The 18,807-nt window shown below is 36.9% G+C and overlaps 1 protein-coding gene across 3 annotated transcripts in view; it reads right to left on the bottom strand.

Annotated features, from left to right (window-relative positions):
- Window positions 1-18,807, bottom strand: part of ERLEC1 (endoplasmic reticulum lectin 1) — a 31,879-nt gene that overhangs the window by 4,581 nt on the left and 8,491 nt on the right. The window contains exons 4-12 of one of the 3 annotated variants that reach the window (XM_025931743.2): window positions 18,357-18,434; window positions 18,158-18,221; window positions 17,618-17,652; window positions 15,119-15,342; window positions 14,897-15,026; window positions 7,502-7,663; window positions 6,607-6,666; window positions 1,886-2,010; window positions 67-144 (exon numbers count right to left, since the gene is read on the bottom strand). In XM_025931743.2, coding sequence (XP_025787528.1) covers window positions 67-144; window positions 1,886-2,010; window positions 6,607-6,666; window positions 7,502-7,663; window positions 14,897-15,026; window positions 15,119-15,342; window positions 17,618-17,652; window positions 18,158-18,221; window positions 18,357-18,434 — 956 coding nt within the window. The remainder of the gene's footprint in view (window positions 1-66; window positions 145-1,885; window positions 2,011-6,606; window positions 6,667-7,501; window positions 7,664-14,896; window positions 15,027-15,118; window positions 15,343-17,617; window positions 17,653-18,157; window positions 18,222-18,356; window positions 18,435-18,807) is intronic. The other 2 variants (XM_025931745.2, XM_086701117.1) reach the window with 2 other exon arrangements.

The following is an 18,807-nucleotide window of genomic DNA, read 5'->3' on the forward strand; positions in this document are numbered from 1 at the left end:
GACTTTTTCACACTGGATACAGATTAAAGAGAAAAGCATAAAGCACAAGTTGATGGTCTAACTTACTTTAGTTTTACAGTCACCTGTCTTGGCTTGTCAGTTATATCACAAATATCTCCATTCCCATAAAAATGTGACACCATCCTAAATCAGAGAAACAAACAAGTTCATTCATTCAGAGTAAGTGTCATGTGGGCTGGTGGTGATGAGAAGATGGTTAGAGGGATCAGTTTTGCATTAGTTATAAAATATTTTTAGGGTCATGTTACAGAGAAAATGTTTCAGATTCTATAAGGAGACTATAAAACTGAGATATTTCAGAGTGATTTACCTGATAAGAGTAATCTTCAATTTGCATATTATCTACCTGTATACAAACAGTTAAGGTTAAATTGCTTTTTAAAGTCTTTTTGAAGTTAACCATTTCCTCAGCCCTGTATATTGTTTACTTTGTGGAACAATTTTCTCTCCTTCCCATCCTTCAGCACTTTTTGGTCAGTCCCAAAAGTCAGCACGTTCTGTTTTTTTCTTTTTCATTGTTTATTTTTTGAGAGAGAGAGAGAGAGAGAGAGAGAGAGCAAGCAGGAGAGGGGCAGAGAGAGAGGGAGACAGAGGCTCTGAAGCGGGCGCTGTACCATTAGCACAGAGCCTGATGTGGGACTGGAACCCACACACTGAGATCATGACCTGAGCTGAAGCCGGACGCTTAACTGACTGAGCTATCCAGACACCCCAAACTTTTTTTTTTTTTTTTTTAAGATTTTATTTTTAAGTAATCTCTATACCCAATGTGTGGCTCAAACTCACAACCCCAAGATCAAGAGTCTTGTGCTCCACCAGCTAAGCCATCCAGGTGCCCTAAAGTCAGCACATTCTAAAAATAGAGTCTCTCAATACCATGTTGCTAGGACGGACAAACTTAATGCCCAATAAAGAGAAAAGAATGGATAATTTAAAACTTGCCAGGCAAGAGACTACAAGGAAAACTTAAGCTTAGCTATTCTTGAGAAATAAGAGATTAATTTATTTCTGCTATAACAAGATATACCTATATAACTCAGAGAAGATGTGAGGTAGTTTTGTAAAAAGTCACTGTTTATTTTCAACCATAACCTCACAAAGGTAAAGTAACAAAGGAACATGCTAGCGGATATTTATTTTTTATTTATTTTTATTTATTTTGAGAGAAAGAGAGCGCATGTGAGTGGGGAAGGAGCAGACAGAGGGAGAGAATCCCAAGCAGGCTCTGTTGGTGGGGGGAGGGAGGGAGCCTGAAGTGGGGCTCAAACTCATGAGCCTGTGAGATCATGACCTGAGCTGAAACTAAGAGACATTTAACCAACTGAAGCATCCAGGTGCCCCTGGAGTATATTTAAGTAGAATTAACTAACTTAAAGAGGTAAAGATTACACATTAAAAAGGGAAATGCTTTATAATAACAGTCTCAGACTTAATATGTGGAATTGAGCCACTGTGTCCATCACCACTGCCACCATTCTCATTACCATGCCACCACCACTGCTAAAGGCAGCAGCCAAAATTTATGGCATGCTCTTTCCAGGTATAATGCGTTACCTAAATGACCGTGTTTAAATGTTGTAACAATCCTATGAGGCAAATACTAGCAGACAACAGTGAGAGTTAACAAGATTATGTAATCTGCCCAAGGTAGTACATGAAGAGCCAGTATTTGAATCCAGGGCTCCCCATTTCTGAAACTGTGTTCTTAACTATTACCTTAGGAAAAGAAAACTAATTTAAAAGATGTCCCTTAAAAAAACTGACCAGAGATTTTACCTAAGTGTTTCAATTTTATGTTTTTCAATATTCTGAGTTTTAAATATTCTACTAATCAGATCCAAGGACAAATAAAGTTAATCTTTACCTGACTGTCTGGGTACCATCATCTTGAAGGTGATAGGCTCTGGCAGTATTCTTCTTAGCCCATTCAATATGCTCTTCTTGGTTCCATGTCCCCACAACCACAGAGGTTTTCCCACTATCCTTGTCCTGATATATGAAAAATACTTGTGATAATGCATTCTTCATATTATCAAGCGGACATTTATGCTGATGGCCTGCCTGTAAGTTACAGTCCTTATCTCCACCTGCATACTGGGTGTGTGTGTTTAGATGTCAGTCAAACCTGATGAGTAGAAATCTGAGCTCACTATCTTCTTTATTCTTTGTTTTTCTGAATGATGAAACTGCTTTCTGGTCAGGCTAGCACCAAACGCAGTTATTTCTATTTCCTTTGTCTCCTACATTATTTTCCTGGGGATGTTCTTGGCTTTAGAATCTTCCTCTACATTTCCAATGCTAATATTTTACCTCCTCAACCAAGAGTTTAATCACTTATACCTAGATGATACAACTGCATACTACTGTGATTCTTTTTTCTTATTTTAAATTTTTGTGAGAGAGCACAAGCAGAAGAGGAACAGAGAGAGGGACAGAGGATCCAAAGTAGGCTCTGCACTGTTGACAGCAGCAAGCCTCATGTGGGACTCGAACACAAGAACTGTGAGAGCCGAAGTTGGACAATCAACTGATGAGCCACCCAGGTGCCACGCTACTGTGATTCTTAATTAAATCTCTGGCCTGTATCTTTTACCCTGCAGCCACAATGAATCTATCTTCATCGTACTTCTACCCTTTCAAATGCCAATCTTTAAGTTATACTAGTATTCACATTATTCATTTGACATCATGCTTATTTCTTTATCAAGACTGTTCACAAACCCTCTTCCCCATTCAGATTTTATTATTTTTTTATTAAATTTTTTTGCTTTATTATGTATTTATTTATTTTATTTTTTAAAACTTCAGATAGAGAGCGCAAGAGGGGGAGAGGGGCAAGGAAGAGAGAAAATCCCAGGCAGGCTAAATACTCAGTGTGGAGCACAACACAGGGCTCGATCCCGTGACCCTGAGATCATGACCTGAGCCAAAACCAAGAATCTGCTCCTCAACTGACTGAGCCACCCAGGTACTCAAACTTTTGTTATTTTTTTAAACAGTAACTATATACTATCTTATATGTGGATCTCCTTCCTTCTCTCTCCTTTTTCTTTCCTCTCCCCTCCCTTTCTTTTCCTTCTTTATATTTTATGCCAGACACCATGCTGAGCACTAGCATACAAGGGATGAGTAGGATTAAAAACCCTTATAAATGGCAGATGAACTGGGCAGAGCCACTGCTACCAGCAGAGCTGACTGCTTAGTGGAAGAAAGAACCATTTAACAGTCTTTTAGCAACTGGACTATAAGTTAATAGATAGACAGGGATTGGAGCCATATGGTGAAGTGTTTAAGGAGGCTGAATATGGAACAACACTGCCTGGGTTAGAATTCTGGTTTTATCATTTACTACCTATGTGGTTTTAGGCAAGCTACTAAATTATTGCTTCCGTTTCCTCACGTTGGAATAATAATACTCACCTCTGAGGGTGGTTATGAGAATTAAATGAGGTAATATGCATAGTTAGAACAGTGCCTGGTATACAATGAATATTATATTCGTCAGCTACTATTATTTTTATATCTCCTAAAGCTCCTAGTAGCGTCCTTCGGAAAGTTCTAAGTTATATAACCTTGGGCAAAAGAAGTCTGATAAAATCTAGTGCTGGCAAGTGTATGGGGAAAAAAGCCATTGTTATTGGGAATGTCTTCCAAAATGTTCAGTATGCGTAAATTTTGACCTAACAAGCACACTGCTAGAAATGTGCCTTGTGAATATGAGATACTTCATGAATATGAATGTGGTAAACTTGCAAAAGTTTACCAACAAAACTATTCATAAATGCTCACTAAAATGCTATTACAGAAAAACTGGAAACAATTCAAAGGTCTGTAGAGATCTGGCTAAATATATTGTGGGTATAGACATAATGCTCTGTAGATGCTGAGAAGAATGAGATCAGCTGTTGCTGTTGTGAAAAGATCTCCAAGACACTAACTGAAAAGAACAAATACAGAGCAGTGTGTTTAGCAGATACCTTCTGTCTAAATACAAGGTTATACCAACATTTACATGTATGCATTTGTTTTCTTGTGGAGGGTTAACTAAGAAAACATCAAGAACAATTACTTTTAGGAAATGGGACAATGGTAGACAAGAATTTTACCATTCATTCTAAATTTCTGGTATGTATTCCTTTAATTTAAAAAAAAAAAGCCATCATGGAGCACCTGGGTGGCTCGGTCAGTTAAGCGACTGATGTTGATTTTGGCTCAAATTTTGTGACATTAAGCCCCACGTTAGGCACTGCGCTGATACTGCAGAACCTTTTTGGGTCTCTCTCTCCCTCTCTCTCTCCCCCTCTCTGGCTTATGCTTGCTCTCTCTCTCAAAAAAAATAAACTTAAAACAAAAATAAATCCCCTCTTCACTAGCCATGCAAATTTGAAAAAAATGAGTAAATTTTCTTAAAAAAAAAAAGCCGTTGCACATTATCTGGATTGTAGTTAGGCAATTTTTTTCCTATTAATAAATATTACTAAAAATAAATAAAACATTTATAAAGCATCAAGAATAAAAGGGAATAAGAGTAAAATGGTACTTCTTAGGTTTAAGTAAAGAAAACAAATTTCCTAGTTTATAGATGCCTCATAAATTTGGAATGATTTATTTATTTTTTTTTTAATTTTTTTTTTCAACGTTTTTATTTATTTTTGGGACAGAGAGAGACAGAACATGAACGGGGGGAGGGGCAGAGAGAGAGGGAGACACAGAACCGGAAACAGGCTCCAGGTTCCGAGCCATCAGCCCAGAGCCCGACGCGGGGCTCGAACTCACGGTCCGCGAGATCGTGACCTGGCTGAAGCCGGACGCTTAACCGACTGCGCCACCCAGGCGCCCCAAATTTGGAATGATTTAAATGTGGAAGGTGAGTTGATGATCTTTCCTGGTATGGTCTGCTTTGGAAATTAAGACTGGCTCAAAAGAACTCAAGAGGGCAAACACAGTATTTTCTAATTACTAGTTATTATTTCTTTGGAGGAATAAAAACAGCCTTTTATCTCCTGTCAGCAAGGTAAATATTTATTAATCAATGTTTGTCTTCAAACAGTTGCTTACAGGGGCACCTGGGTGGCTCAGTCGGTTAAGCATCCGACTTCGGCTCAGATCATGATCTCGCAGTCCGTGAGTTCGAGCCCCGCATCAGGCTCTGTGCTGACAGCTCAGAGCCTGAAGCCTGCTTCAGATTCTGTGTCTCCCTCTCTCTCTGACCCTACCCCATTCATGCTGTCTCTCCCTGTCTCAAAAATAAAATAAACGTTAAAAAAAAAAAATTAAAAAAAAAAATTTCAAACAGTTGCTTACCAATGTACAACTGTGACAGATAAATTTAATAAGGGCTGAAGTTCAGAATTTGAACAGCTTGGCTCAAATGTGGGAGAATATGCTATCTGATTTATGAAATTAGAAAAAAAGGGGGGCGCCTGGGTGGCTCAGTCGGTTAAGCGTCCGACTTCGGCTCAGGTCATGATCTCACGGTCCGTGAGTTTGAGCCCCGCGTCGGGCTCTGTGCTGACAGCTCAGAGCCTGGAGCCCGCTTCGGATTCTGTGTCTCCCCCTCTCTCTGCCCCTCCCCCGTTCATGCTCTATCTCTCTCTGTCTCAAAAATAAATAAACGTTAAAAAAAAAAAAAAATTTAAAAAAAAAAGAAAAAAAGGAAGAATCAAAAGCCAATAAAACGTACTTGATTTTAAACTTAAATGATATGGTATATTCTTTTAGCTGAGAAACTTGCTGTATTTATCCTATTTTCCTAGCCTGAGCCATAATGTACTATCTTATTATTCACTTTGTTAATTTTTTTTTTTTACTTTGTTAAAGAATTATAATTACTAATTTCTCGGTCCAAGCTAACGAGGTTAGTCACAATAGCTTATTATTCCTCCAGAGTCACAGTAATACAAGAATCTGAGCAATTAATAAACAACCTTACTTTAAGATGGTTGACTTAGTAGGGCACCTGGGTGGCTCCGTCAGTTAAGCATCCTACTTTGGCTCAGGTCATGATCTGATGGTTTGTGGGTTCGAGCCCTGTGATGGGCTCTGTGCTGACAGCTCAGAGCCTGGAGCCTGTTTTGGATTTTATGTGTGTGTGTCTCTCTCTCTGCCCCTCCCCCCCTCACACTCAGTCTCTCTCCCTCAAAAATAAATAAACATTAAAAAAAGAAAAAAAAAGATGGTTGATTTACTTAACACCAAGTTTTCCATTTTCTGGAACTTACAGACACTTTGAAGTATTTTCTTTAAAAAATTTTTTTTTTTTTTTAACGTTTATTTATTTTTGAGACAGAGAGAGACAGAGCATGAACGGGGGAGGGGCAGAGAGAGGGAGACACAGAATCTGAAACAGGCTCCAGGCTCTGAGCCGTCAGCCCAGAGACCGACACGGGGCTCGAACTCACGGACCACGAGATCGTGACCTGAGCTGAAGTCAGACGCTTAACCGACTGAGCCACCCAGGCGCCCCTGAAGTATTTTCATATTTAAGTCATTTCATAATTAAAATGCCATCTCCCCTCTTTTTTTTTCACAAAAGATTTTTAAAACTTTATCTAGTGGTAGAATGATATAAAGGCTATTCCATACCTCATGATACTGATGTACATGTTTGCCATAGCAGAATTCATATTTCCACCAACCAACACCCTACGAGAAAGCAAAAAGATCAAGTTAAATATAGAGAATGGGGGATTGGGGTCTGTCTCAATATTGCAACATGACAGTGATGGGAAAAAAAAATATATATATATATACACATATATATAAACATAAAAAAATGATACTAGCAACAATGTGGTTGAAAATTAAAATTAAAAAGTTACTGAGAAGTACTGAGAAATAACACTATCTGGTGAAAGATGGTAACTACTTATAATGAGCATTAAGTAATGTACAGAATTGTCAAATCACTATGTTATAGCACCTGCAACTAATATAACATTGTATGTCAACTACACTTCAATAATAAAAAGAGAAATTACTGAGAAATACTAATTTAAAAAAGACAAATACGGAGTATAGCTGCTGTATTGCCTTAGTAAAATAAAATGAAAATTCCACTTAGTGTATTTCCCACTGTAACTACTAGTCTATTAAAGGCAAAATTTAACCTTTGTAGATGTTAACTCAAGTTTTAAATGTGATTGATACACAACCAAAATGCAGACCATACAATTTTTTTTATGCCATATAATCTCTGATGCCCATTCTACCAATTAACCCAAATCACACATGATTTATTTATATATATGTAATTTCTGTCAAGTAAAGGTCAAGTTTTAGCTTGTGAGTAAAGAGAACATAATGGCTACAAATTAGATTATATAAGATGCAGAGAGAAAATGTCTATTAGGAGGCTTCCAGAATCCTGCCATTTCTCTACAGATGAAAACTTTTTTCAGTGCTGCTAATGGGTCCTGACTAATTAACATATAAGTGAAGGCTGTAAGATAAATATTTAAACCAAAGGCTCACTTCTCACCCCATGAAAGCAGTAAGAACCACTAAGGAACTCTTTTATGAGTTGGTCATCTGTCAATTTGGATATGTGGGTTGTTCCAACAGTGAGCATAGGCTGAGAACCAACAGCAATGGGTTTGTGGATTGCTGGAAATCTCTCTTCTTTGGTTGATTGCAACTCTTCCTAAAATTAAACACATATGTTTAAGGGCTTCTAACCATACTTATTTTTTTTTTCAGTTATGACTTTATTATTTTTAACTATAGGACATTTGGAAAATAAAAGTTGTCCTCTCATTTTTAATGTGTTGTCAAAAAATGAATTTTGCAACACTTAATACAATAGAGAAAGCTCTAGACAAAGGTTATTTCCATCTACCGGTTAGGGATATGATGGCCATTCTTAACATACAGGGATAATTTCCATCTCATATGTTTTGTCTCCTTCTTTTTTTGATTTTAGCAGCTAGAATTATTCTAGTGCAAGTACCTAAGCTAAGTAGTACTCTACCTTACTAGAAATACCACAAACACATTACATACACACAAATACAAACAAATATACACAAATGCACATCATAACCTTCCTTGTTGTTAAAAAAATATTGCTAATGAAACTGTAAAATTCCACAATTTTCTCGAGTAGAGTTTGACGGTATATACTTTATTATGTACTTACCTATTTGTGCTTAATTAAGTGCTTACATTTGACCTGTTTCTAGAAATTTATTCTGAGTTAGTGATGACTATGGATGGGTGCAAAGACTTAGCTTCAATGACATTCAGTGTGACATTCTTTACGTTAGCAAAAAATTGTGGACAACAAAAATATCCATACCAGTAAATTAATTAAATAAATTTTGGTACTTTAAGCAATGGAATATTTGAGATAATTAAAATAACACTATAGAAGATTACTTTATGACATAGTTATATAGAAATAATATACTGTTAAGTGAAAACAAGTGAAAATTTTATGTATAGATATATACACACATGTATACAGTTTGGTCCCAATTATTATTATTATTATTATTAAAAAAAATTTTTTTAATGTTTATTTATTTTTGATAGAGAGACAGAGTATGAGCAGGAGAGGCGCAGAGAGAGGGAGACACAGAATCCAAAGAGGCTCCAGGCTCTGAGCTGTCAGCACAGAGCCCTTACGCGGGGCCTGAACTCACAAAACATGAGATCATGACCTGAGCCCAAGTCAGATGCTTAACCAACTGAGCCACCCAGGAGCCCCAATTACTATTATTATTTTTTAAAGCAAGAGTGTTTAAGCTTATTTATTTATTTAGGGAGAGAGAGAGAGAGAGAGAAGGAGGGAGGGAGGGGGGAAAGAGGGGGAGAGAGAGGGCACGTGCACATGTGCACGCGTGAGCAGGGGAGGGGCAGAGAGAGAGAGACTACCAAGCAGGATCTGTGCTGTCAGTGTGGAGCCCAACAAGGGGCCCAATCCCACGACTGAGTTCACGACCCAAGGTGACATCAAGAGTCAGACGCCCAACTAAGTGAACCACCCAGGCACCCCCAATTATTTTTTTTAATGTGTATCTGTGTATCAAAAAAAAAAAAAAAATCCCCCAAAGACTGAAAGGAAGTTCACTAAGATTTTAGCCTTTTTAAGTATTTTGCTACTTACTAGATTTTGTCTCTATACTTAGTTTTGGAAAATGTGGTTACTATGGGTAAATAAAAGATAAGAAGCAGGGTAAAGAGGAGCTGAATGGGAGTAAATATGAATATTAACTATAATTATTAACATGCAACAGGACCTGGTTGTTGTCCTGAAGGACTCTGCAATTCGGTTATGGAAGATGCCCACTAAAGGGTTCAGGGAACAGCAGATTCACAGAGGTAGTAATGATTCAAACAGATTTTGATGAAGAAATGAAACATGAAGACTTCATCAAGAGAAAACTTTTAATTCTTGAAATATGAATAATTTGTGATTTATGTGAATGTCTGTTTGTATTTTGTGTTTGTGTGTACCTATGCATGTGAACCTGAGGAAGACATAAGAGCAAAGATGTGGGGGCCCCTGGATGACTAAGCTGGTTGGGCATATCTGACTCTTGATCTTATCTCAGGTCATGGTTTGTGAGGTCATCTCATGGTTTGTGAGATAAAGCCCTGTGTCAGGCTCTGCACTGACAGTGTGGAGCCTGGCTTGGGATTCTCTCTCTGTGCCTCCCCAGCTCATGAGTGCATTCTTTCTCTGTCAAAATAAGTAAATAAACATTTTAAAAAAGAGCAAAGATGTGGGGTGTGGCATAATATTTAAAACTGAAGACATAGGCAGGTACTTAATGATAAAGAAAACTATGTGATGCTCTATCATCTTCTAGATTTTAGACAAAAATATGGCATGATCAGATTTTTAAGCAATACTGTAGCAGGGAAGGAATAGTAAGAATAAATCCCGAGGTGCGGAGCCACATTAGAAGTTGAAGTAACCCAGTGCCACAGATGAAGAGAATCTAAAGGAATGACATAAGTGGGGTAGAAAGAATAGTTATGAAAGAGAATAATGAGTTAGAATCCAGAAGTAAACTATGTTTTGACTGTGAGTGGAGAGAAAATGAATCTAGATCAGGATTAAAGGAGTATACCAATTAAAACTGAATAATTTAAAAAATTAAAAAGAGTTCCAAATAAATGTATAGTGGACATGGTATCTCCTTTTCACTTGCTGTAGTTGCCATTGATCAACTATGTTTTTCTTCTTCTATCTTGGCTGGTAGGAGTCATTGGATGGTTACTCTAGAAACCAACGACCTTATCCTTTCTCTCCTCCAGTATTACAGAAGAACAAAGAGTGCCAAGATGGCATCTTTACTTCTTTGAAAGGACCTTGGATTTTATGTATAGACTTTCTACATTCAGAGCATTCTATGCTCCTGGCACTGTTTTAAGTGTTGAGTATTAAAAATGTAGCAGACAGAGTCACTGCTCCTAAGGAGCTAAGGTCTAACAGACTAAGCTAATTACTTAGAATACATGAGACCTATAGTAAGGTTAGTGAGGAAACACATTAATAATGCACAACGAAACCTCTAGCTCAGGTAGGGGAAGAGGTAAAAAGAATAGAAGCATGACCATTTATTATTCCTTCTTGTGGACACAGCATCTACTTGCATTTCTAAGAAAAATTATTCCAATAAAAGTGATGGTGGTTTTTGTAGTAGCATTTAGAAATTCATAAAATGGACTCCTTATAGTCCAGTTATCTTCAAATTAATGCAATAACAACAAAGCCAGCACGATAACAGCCTCTGTAAATTTACTCCCTATTAAAGGCACGATGGACCCATGCTGTCTTTCATTGGTACAAGCATTTAGCAGTAATATTTGTACCATCTATATTTGTACCATCTTTAGGCAAAGAAGATGTGAAATGGTATACAGAGACGTTAATCATTATTAAAAAATTTTTTTAACGTTTATTCATTTTTGAGAGACAAAGAGAGCATCACATAGCATGAGTGGGGGAAGGGCAGAGAGAGAGGGAGTCACAGAATCCGAAGCAGGCTCCAGGCTTTGAGCTGTCAGTCCAGAGCTCGACATAGGGCTTGAACCCATGAGCCGTGAGATCATGACCTGAGCCGAAGTCAGATGCTCAACCGACTGAGCCACCCAGGTGCCCCACACATTATTATATCCAGAGGATTCTCAACAATAGTTACTATAGCCTGACACTCATGAATACAGAGATTACACCGATGTGAAAAGCTATATTACAGAGTAGAATGGGCTTGGATATACTCACCGTAGCACAAAGGGGCACCTGTGCTATATTCACACTGAATGTTGCATGTATATGCCTAGTAATTCAGGCAGTATCACTATCGCATTAAAAGACATGCACAAAGAGATACACGCATTAGATGGTCCTGTGCCCACTGCAACCAGTAGTTATCAAACTGGTTTAGAGTCTGAGGGAGATGGTGGCAAAAATTATTACTCCATTCTTGGTTGTGTCAACATAAGTCTCTCTTCTTGCTGTCTGTACTGCTGCTGTGGTTTATGCCTTCAACTTGGACAAAGAGCCCCTACTGCAAAGAGCGTTTTTCTGCTGGCTCAGGGAATATCATGGAAAAGCTGGGTGTATGAGACTGTAAGGGCTGAATATATAGGGTAGAGTGTGTGGGCTAGAGTAATGTCACCTTGGACAAATCTGCCATGATGACCCCTCTGTTGCTTGAAGCCTCCTGGAGGCTCCACTAATGTTTCTTCTTGTTCAACCACACCTTTAGGTACACCTATGGGGCAAAACTTCCTTCATCTGCCCTAGCGATATGACAATGATGCACACCTATTCTTTTTTTTTTAAATCTCATTAGGACTTTATCTAGTAGGTTATCTAGCAAGTAGTTTCTCTACTCACACCTATTCTAAACATTCTGGGCGGTCCCTCAGCATGTACTGGTAGCTTCTAGGGCTATAAAAAAGGTTTTGCAGATAGTGGGATTGTGGAGATCTATTTGAATTGCCACAGCCCAAAAGGTTTTGTCCATAAGTCCTCTTAATAAACCATTTCTTGTGAAACTGAACAACAACAACAAAAAACCAGGTACGACATGAAACCAAAATTCTTTTTTTTCTATTTTTCCTTTGTTTTAGTTTTTATTTAAATTCCAGTTAGTTAATGTACAGTGTGTCACATTAGTTTTAGGTTGAAACCAAAATTCTGCTAGCCAGATTTGAATTTTTGTTTAAAAAAGAAGAAAAATTCATTATGATAAAGCTTAATCCAAATTTAAAAGGCAAACGAGGGGCACCTAGGTGGCTTAGTGAGTTAGGTATCTGACTTCAGCTCAGGTCATGATCTCACAGTTTGTGAGTTTGAGCCCTGCATGGGGCTCTCTGCTGTAGCTCAGAGCCTGCTTCAGATCCTCTGCCTGCCTCTCTGTCCCTCCCCTGCTTGTGTACCGCTCTCTGTCTCTCTCTCAAAAATAAACATTAAAAGAGTAAATAAATAAAAGGCAAACCATATGCTAAATATCAATTTAAAAAAAAGTTACATGTAATAAACTAGATTTATAGGGGTGCCTGGGTGGCTCCGTCGGTTGGGCGTCCGACTTCGGCTCAGGTCACGATCTCACGGTCCTTGAGTTCGAGCCCCGTGTCAGGCTCTGTGCTGACAGCTCAGAGCCTGGAGCCTGCTTCGGATTCAGTGTCTCCCTCTCTCTCTCTGCTCCTCCCCCGTTCATGCTCTGTCTGTGTCTCAAAAATAAATAAACATTAAAAAAAAAAACAACCAGATTTACAAAAGAAAAGATTGTGGAAAAAAAGATCAGTTTTAAATAACTCTTTACCTACAGTATTACCTAAGGTTTTCATATACAACACGTATTCTAGGATCTAGGGTCTAAAGATCCTAAGTATTTTGAAATACTGTAGCTTTTCATTGTATTTCTTAAAAATAATTATTTATTTAAGTAATCCCTATACCCAAGGTGGGGCTTAAACTCATAACGCAGAGATCAAGAATAGAATGCTCTCCTGACTGAGCCACTGAGGCGCCCCCATCTGTAGCTCTTTAAAAATACTTTTTCTCAAATGGCATATTAAAAACATTAATTAAAGGAAAGTAAACTGGCATTTCTTCCCTGAAGAGTAATTAAAGTTGGGATTTGTGAAGCATTTTGATTGAGCTGACTTTTAAGTACCTGTCTGTATTTAAATCACTATTAGGGAGAAGACCAGAAGAGAAATCCATCTCCAGTCTTTTAATTGAGCACTTTAAATCAAACGCTGATTAATGTTAAGATAATTTTCTTTTCCTAACAGAATGGCAGTATTCACACCCATCAGAGTCTGGCAATAATTGTACAATGAGCACTCAAGAGAAAGGGAAGAAAGAGGTTTTGGAGCGGAATGTTAGTTATTAGTTAATGAAACCATTTTTAAGTACCCACAGAATACCAGGTATCGCGCAAGGAGCTGGAAACCCCAAAGTAATAAAGCATACCTTGTTTTCCCTTGATCTTAATGTAAGAATCATAGGAAAAACAATTTTAGCTATGTAAGTGCTATAATGTAAGACTGAATAAAATATAGGACCAAAGAAGAGGAAACAGTTATCTCTTCCTGGGGTAGTCCATTAGAAGTCCTGGCTCATTTGCTCATTTGCAAAAGAAGTGACATTTCTTCGAAAATAATAGGGAAGGTAGGAAAAGGGTCATTGTGAGAGATATGAATCTGAGAGTACTTAAAACGTATTTGGCTATGTCCAATGAAGAGATGAAAAGCAAAGATAGCATAGAGCAGTGGTTAAGAGGACAGGTTCTAAAACCAGATTGTTTTGATTTTCATCTCTAATCCATCATCTGTCCCTTCCCTTCTCTGAATCCCTCAATTTCCTAATCTGTTAAGGAAAATAATAATAGCAATCTTGGAGGTTGCTGTAAGCATTACACAATAGCTGTTAAGATTCAACACATGTTAATTATTGTGATTGTGGTTTAAGTTCAGGGGAAAGGTCAACGTTGAAGATGGACATTTGGAACTCGTGAGCATATTAATGGAAGTTGGTAGAGTGGGCCTGGATGAGCCCACCTAAGACTACAGACACTAAGAAGAGAAGGCAACCACAGATAGAACTGTGGTTCAACATTTTAAGGGGGCAGGAAGCAGACAAAGATTAGTTCACAGGAGAAAAGAACCAGAATAAAACAGAGAGAATGACTTCAAGTAAAGGCAGGAGAGAAAGTTCAAGCTGCAACTGTTCAGTGTTCTATGTGCTAACATCAAGTTATGCATATGTCCAGTGAATTTAGAACCAAAAGACTGCCACTGACCTTAATAAGAACACTTTTAGAAGAATGATGTTTTGATGACATATAGCAAGGAGTTGAAGAATAAATAAAGCAGAAGATGCGCTGTAGTCTATTTCTTCAAGGGGCTCATCTGGTAAGGCCAGTCAACTAGCTAAAAATTAAACTTAACTATAATTAATAGGATGTCAAACTTTAAAATATGAAATCATGAGAGTGAAAGAATGATAAAATAGTTTCTGAGAAGCACTAAAATAAGGAAAATAATTAAAATCAATTAAAAAATGGAATTTAAGGGGTGCCTGGGTGGCTCAGTCGGTTGGGTGTCTGATTTCGGCTCAGGTCATGATCTCACAGTCCGTGAGTTTGAGCCCTGCATCAGGCTCTGTGTTGACAGCTCAGAGCCTGGAGCCTGCTTTGGATTCTGTGTTTCCCTCTCTCTCTGCTCCTCCCCTGCTTATGCTCTGTCTCTGTCTCAAAAATAAATAAAAACATTAAAAAAAATGGAATTTAAAATTTTGAGTCAGAAAAATAAATTACCACTATGCTATTGGAATCATTAAAATATTGATATATGCTCTGAAATTTGGAAAAGGAAGCACCAAGAAAATACTGTTAGATAATTCTCCTACCTCTTTATTTCTCCTGAAAGGCACTCTTAGGATTTCTTCCTGCTGTTCCAATTGTCTCAGAGTGAGGGGTTTAAATGGTGATCCTGGCAGTGATTGGCAAAATATGTCATTCACAGGAGATGCTCTGAATCTATTTGGTAAGAACAAAGCATTAAAGCTAAGCCTATGCCACTTTAAAGCATGTGTGCATTTCATGTTTAAAATATTGAATCCATGTCCTACCTATATTTAGGATGATTGCACAGGAGTGGTGTCAAAATGACAACTTCATATTCACAAGTTGTAACTTCAGCTACTGAAAGAATTTCATGCTTAGATTCAGGATGACATATGTACATCACAGTACTTGATCTGGGCCGGTTCTGTTTCAAACTACAAGGTGTACCGTTTCCCATTCCCACAGGATAGTAGGGTGTCATCTGACCTTCGATATTTTTAGTGGGAATCTTAAAAAATAAAAAGTACAAGACAGACTTTTCATTAGAAATGGAGGTGGGGGTGAGAATGGGAGAAGCACTTTTTTTTTTTTTTTTTTAAGTTTTTTAATGTTTATTTATTTTTGAGAGAGAGACAGAGTGCAAGCTGGGGAGGAGCAGAGAGACAGGGAGACACAGAACCTGAAGCAGGCTCCAGGCTCTGAGCTGTCAGCATAGAGTCCAATGCAGGGCTCGAACTCACGAGCTGTGAGATCATGACTTGAGCCGAAGTCAGATGCTCAACCGACTGAGCCATCCAGTGCCCCGAGAAGCACTTATTCGTAAAGGAAGAAACTACATTTTATTTATAAACCAACATTAATAAAGCTAACATTTCCATATTTTCTATATATTCTTCCTCTAACATTCTTTTGATTCCTGAATTCTTATTTGACCAAATACATATTTTCAGAGCTAGTTTACTACAGTAAAAAAGGGAAACTTTTATTTGATGCTAAAATTAAGATATTAAGTAAATGTACATTTATATAAAAGAATATAGTATCTTGATTGATATGAATTGTTTTCAATAGTTGTAAACAGACTAAGATAAAATACAGGAACTTATAATACTGGTCTAGTCAGAGCTTTCTATACTAAACTTCTAGTGAAAGGCTGTGTTACTCTTTAGATTCTAGAGATGTGAAGTCTATTTTGTCAAAAAGTGGGGCTACAGAGTAAAACACCATCTTTTAAAACAGGAATCTCAATACTGTACTTGTTCATCAATCTGCTTACTCTTTTTCCCTGTCATTAATATTAAGAGACATACTTTTCAGTGTAAACTCCTATCTCAATCTATTCAAAGCCAGTAAAGGACAAATGAAGAAATTTTCATTGAATGGAGGAATAAAATAGATCACCTCAGAAGACAAGGATTATTAAGGAGCTAGCGCCTATATTTTATTTATGTAAACCAAAGAAAAGTCCAATATAACGGGCCTAAAAAAATATTGTTAATAATATCCCCAAGCAAGCTCTTTGGAGGCAGGGAGCTCATCTTGTATCACTTTGGTACCCTGTCAGTGCCATCTCCAAAACAGGAAATAAACAAATGTTTCTAGGGACAAATATTTTGATACTTCTTGTAAGCTGTTTTCTTGCTACTATCTAGAATTAGAAAATCCTGGGTTCTGAGTCAAGCTTTGAATTTACCAGCTTTCTGACTTTGACTAAATTCCAATTTTTGTCATTTGTGAAAGGAGAATAATAATACATACTCAAAGGTTGGGGGGAAAATTAAGCATTACCTCTTGTTACATGCCTGGCACAGTACCTGGCTTATAAATTGGGGCTCAGTAAATGTTAGTTTTCTTCCCTTACCCTTTTCTTCCTCTTCCTTTATCATTTCACACTTTGAATTCCATCTTGCTATCCTCCAGAGCCACAGTAAATAAATATTTTATCTCAAAGGTAGTCTGCAAAATTAAAATCTTTTAAAATAGCAATGTTTTGTGTGTCTATGCTTAGCTTATCAATTCCCCCCAAAGCCACCCTTTTCAAGTTACAGGCATTCCTTTGAAGGTCTTTGCCATTTCACTTTACGTCTAATAGAAGTATCATTATGATATGAAACCACTTCTAGAAATATCCTCTATCAATAGGTTATATAACTCTATGGGAGTGCTTAGGATTCAGAAAGCATTCCTTGAACTATAGGGGCATTGAAAAATTGTGATTAGGTACCCTAAGGAATCATTCTTTTTAAACAATCCTATTTGTCAGTCATCAATTATGCATTCACATTTGATAAACACTTATGAAGTGCCGATATTAATGTTTGGCACTCTGCTTTGCATTGTGGGGTAAAGAGATAAAAGACAGTCCCTGCTTTGAAGATGCTTGCAGTCTGGTAGCTTGTGTAGTTTATCTGTTTTACCCATGGGAGATAGAGACCAAACAAGGGAAAAGAAGCAAAAGCTCTAATTTATAATTATTTCCAATGTTAAACACAGGGAACCACTGCTAAGCCTCGAAGTGATACACTGCTATTATGAAAAGTTTCCCAGATATATCTTTGGTAAATTTTTTTATTTTTCTATGATCTTAAAAGTAAATAAAAGTATCACAGTATAACTTTTCTCAGAAAAACCTAACATACTGAAAATTTTCTTTGACCCAATCCTTTGGGGTATGCAATAGGTAAAGAACACAAGACTAAATTCTGTCATTTGAGTTGTGTAAGTTCATGCCTCACTAATAATAGATGTTAAGAGTGAAAAAAAAATCAACACTTGTCACTTGCCTCTTTTGATTTTTCTTTTTCATCTGCTTCTTGATCTGTGGAATAATATAAAAGTAAGGTAGGTATAAAGAATGACCAGTGACTTATATATAAAATACAAATGACTTAAGTTTTCAATCACCCTTTTAATTTTAAATTTCTTTCTAAAGAAGATCCTAAACATAAATATAATTTTTATCTTACAACTTTTATTTTATTTCACAATTGCAGGGATACATCTACATTTCTATTTCCATACATAACAATTATGTTAAACCAAGGAAAAGACTAACACTAACACTATATAAATGTAACATTAACGTGTATTATCTTAACAGATTTAATAGAATTGATTAATAGGTAGCAAAAAGGATACTGTTTGTTGAGGTCGAAAATAATGAAAAAATCTCTTTGAAAAATTTTTCTAAGAGATTGTTCACAAATTTATTTTAGTGTTTTAAAATTCATCCAGTTTCCAACAAGATCTTTTAAATTCCAATTTGAGTATATACTTTCAACCAAATTCCAGCATTACTATCAAATCACTCTGTAGAAACAAACCTTTTTCAGATAGAAGGTTCTTAGCCAGCATATTCCCAAGGTAGTACTCGTGAATATTTACTTTCTATATTTGGAAATAAAATAAAAATATAGTAAGTATTTTGCAACTACCAAGAATATAACTTGAAAATCATCAATCTAATTACTAACATTCTCATTTTCTAATGTTCCATACTTGATGTTTTGAAGAAAAACGTACCTGACCACTTTCTTTCTCTTCATGATATTGTCGAATGTGTTTTCCGTGACATACTTCATAAGTCCAATAAGACTCAATCTAAGAAAAATGGATGTATTTACACTTACAAAAGCCACATAACTAACTCAACTGAATTACTTTCTTCTATTTTATGTAGTTGAGTAGATCTCCCTCAAGATTTAGAGTAAGCTTTCATTAGGTGAAACATTATTATGCCTCAGAAAAATATGAAATTTCTGAAGCCATATTCACTGTTTTCACTAATTAGCTGTATGTGAAAACTCTGTGAAGGTCGAGAATACATGTGGGATCTGTGATAACTATTAGCCTTAGGGACTATACTTGACATAGTCAAAAAAATAACAATTAGCATTTTTTTAAATTAAACTTGTAAATTGGGGTGCCTGGGTGGCTCCAGGTTCTGAACTGACAGCACAGAGCCCAACACTGG

The sequence above is a fragment of the Puma concolor genome, chromosome A3 (assembly GCF_028749965.1).
Source record: "Puma concolor isolate L17-30 chromosome A3, mPumCon1.1.hap2, whole genome shotgun sequence".
Taxonomy (NCBI): domain Eukaryota; kingdom Metazoa; phylum Chordata; class Mammalia; order Carnivora; family Felidae; genus Puma; species Puma concolor.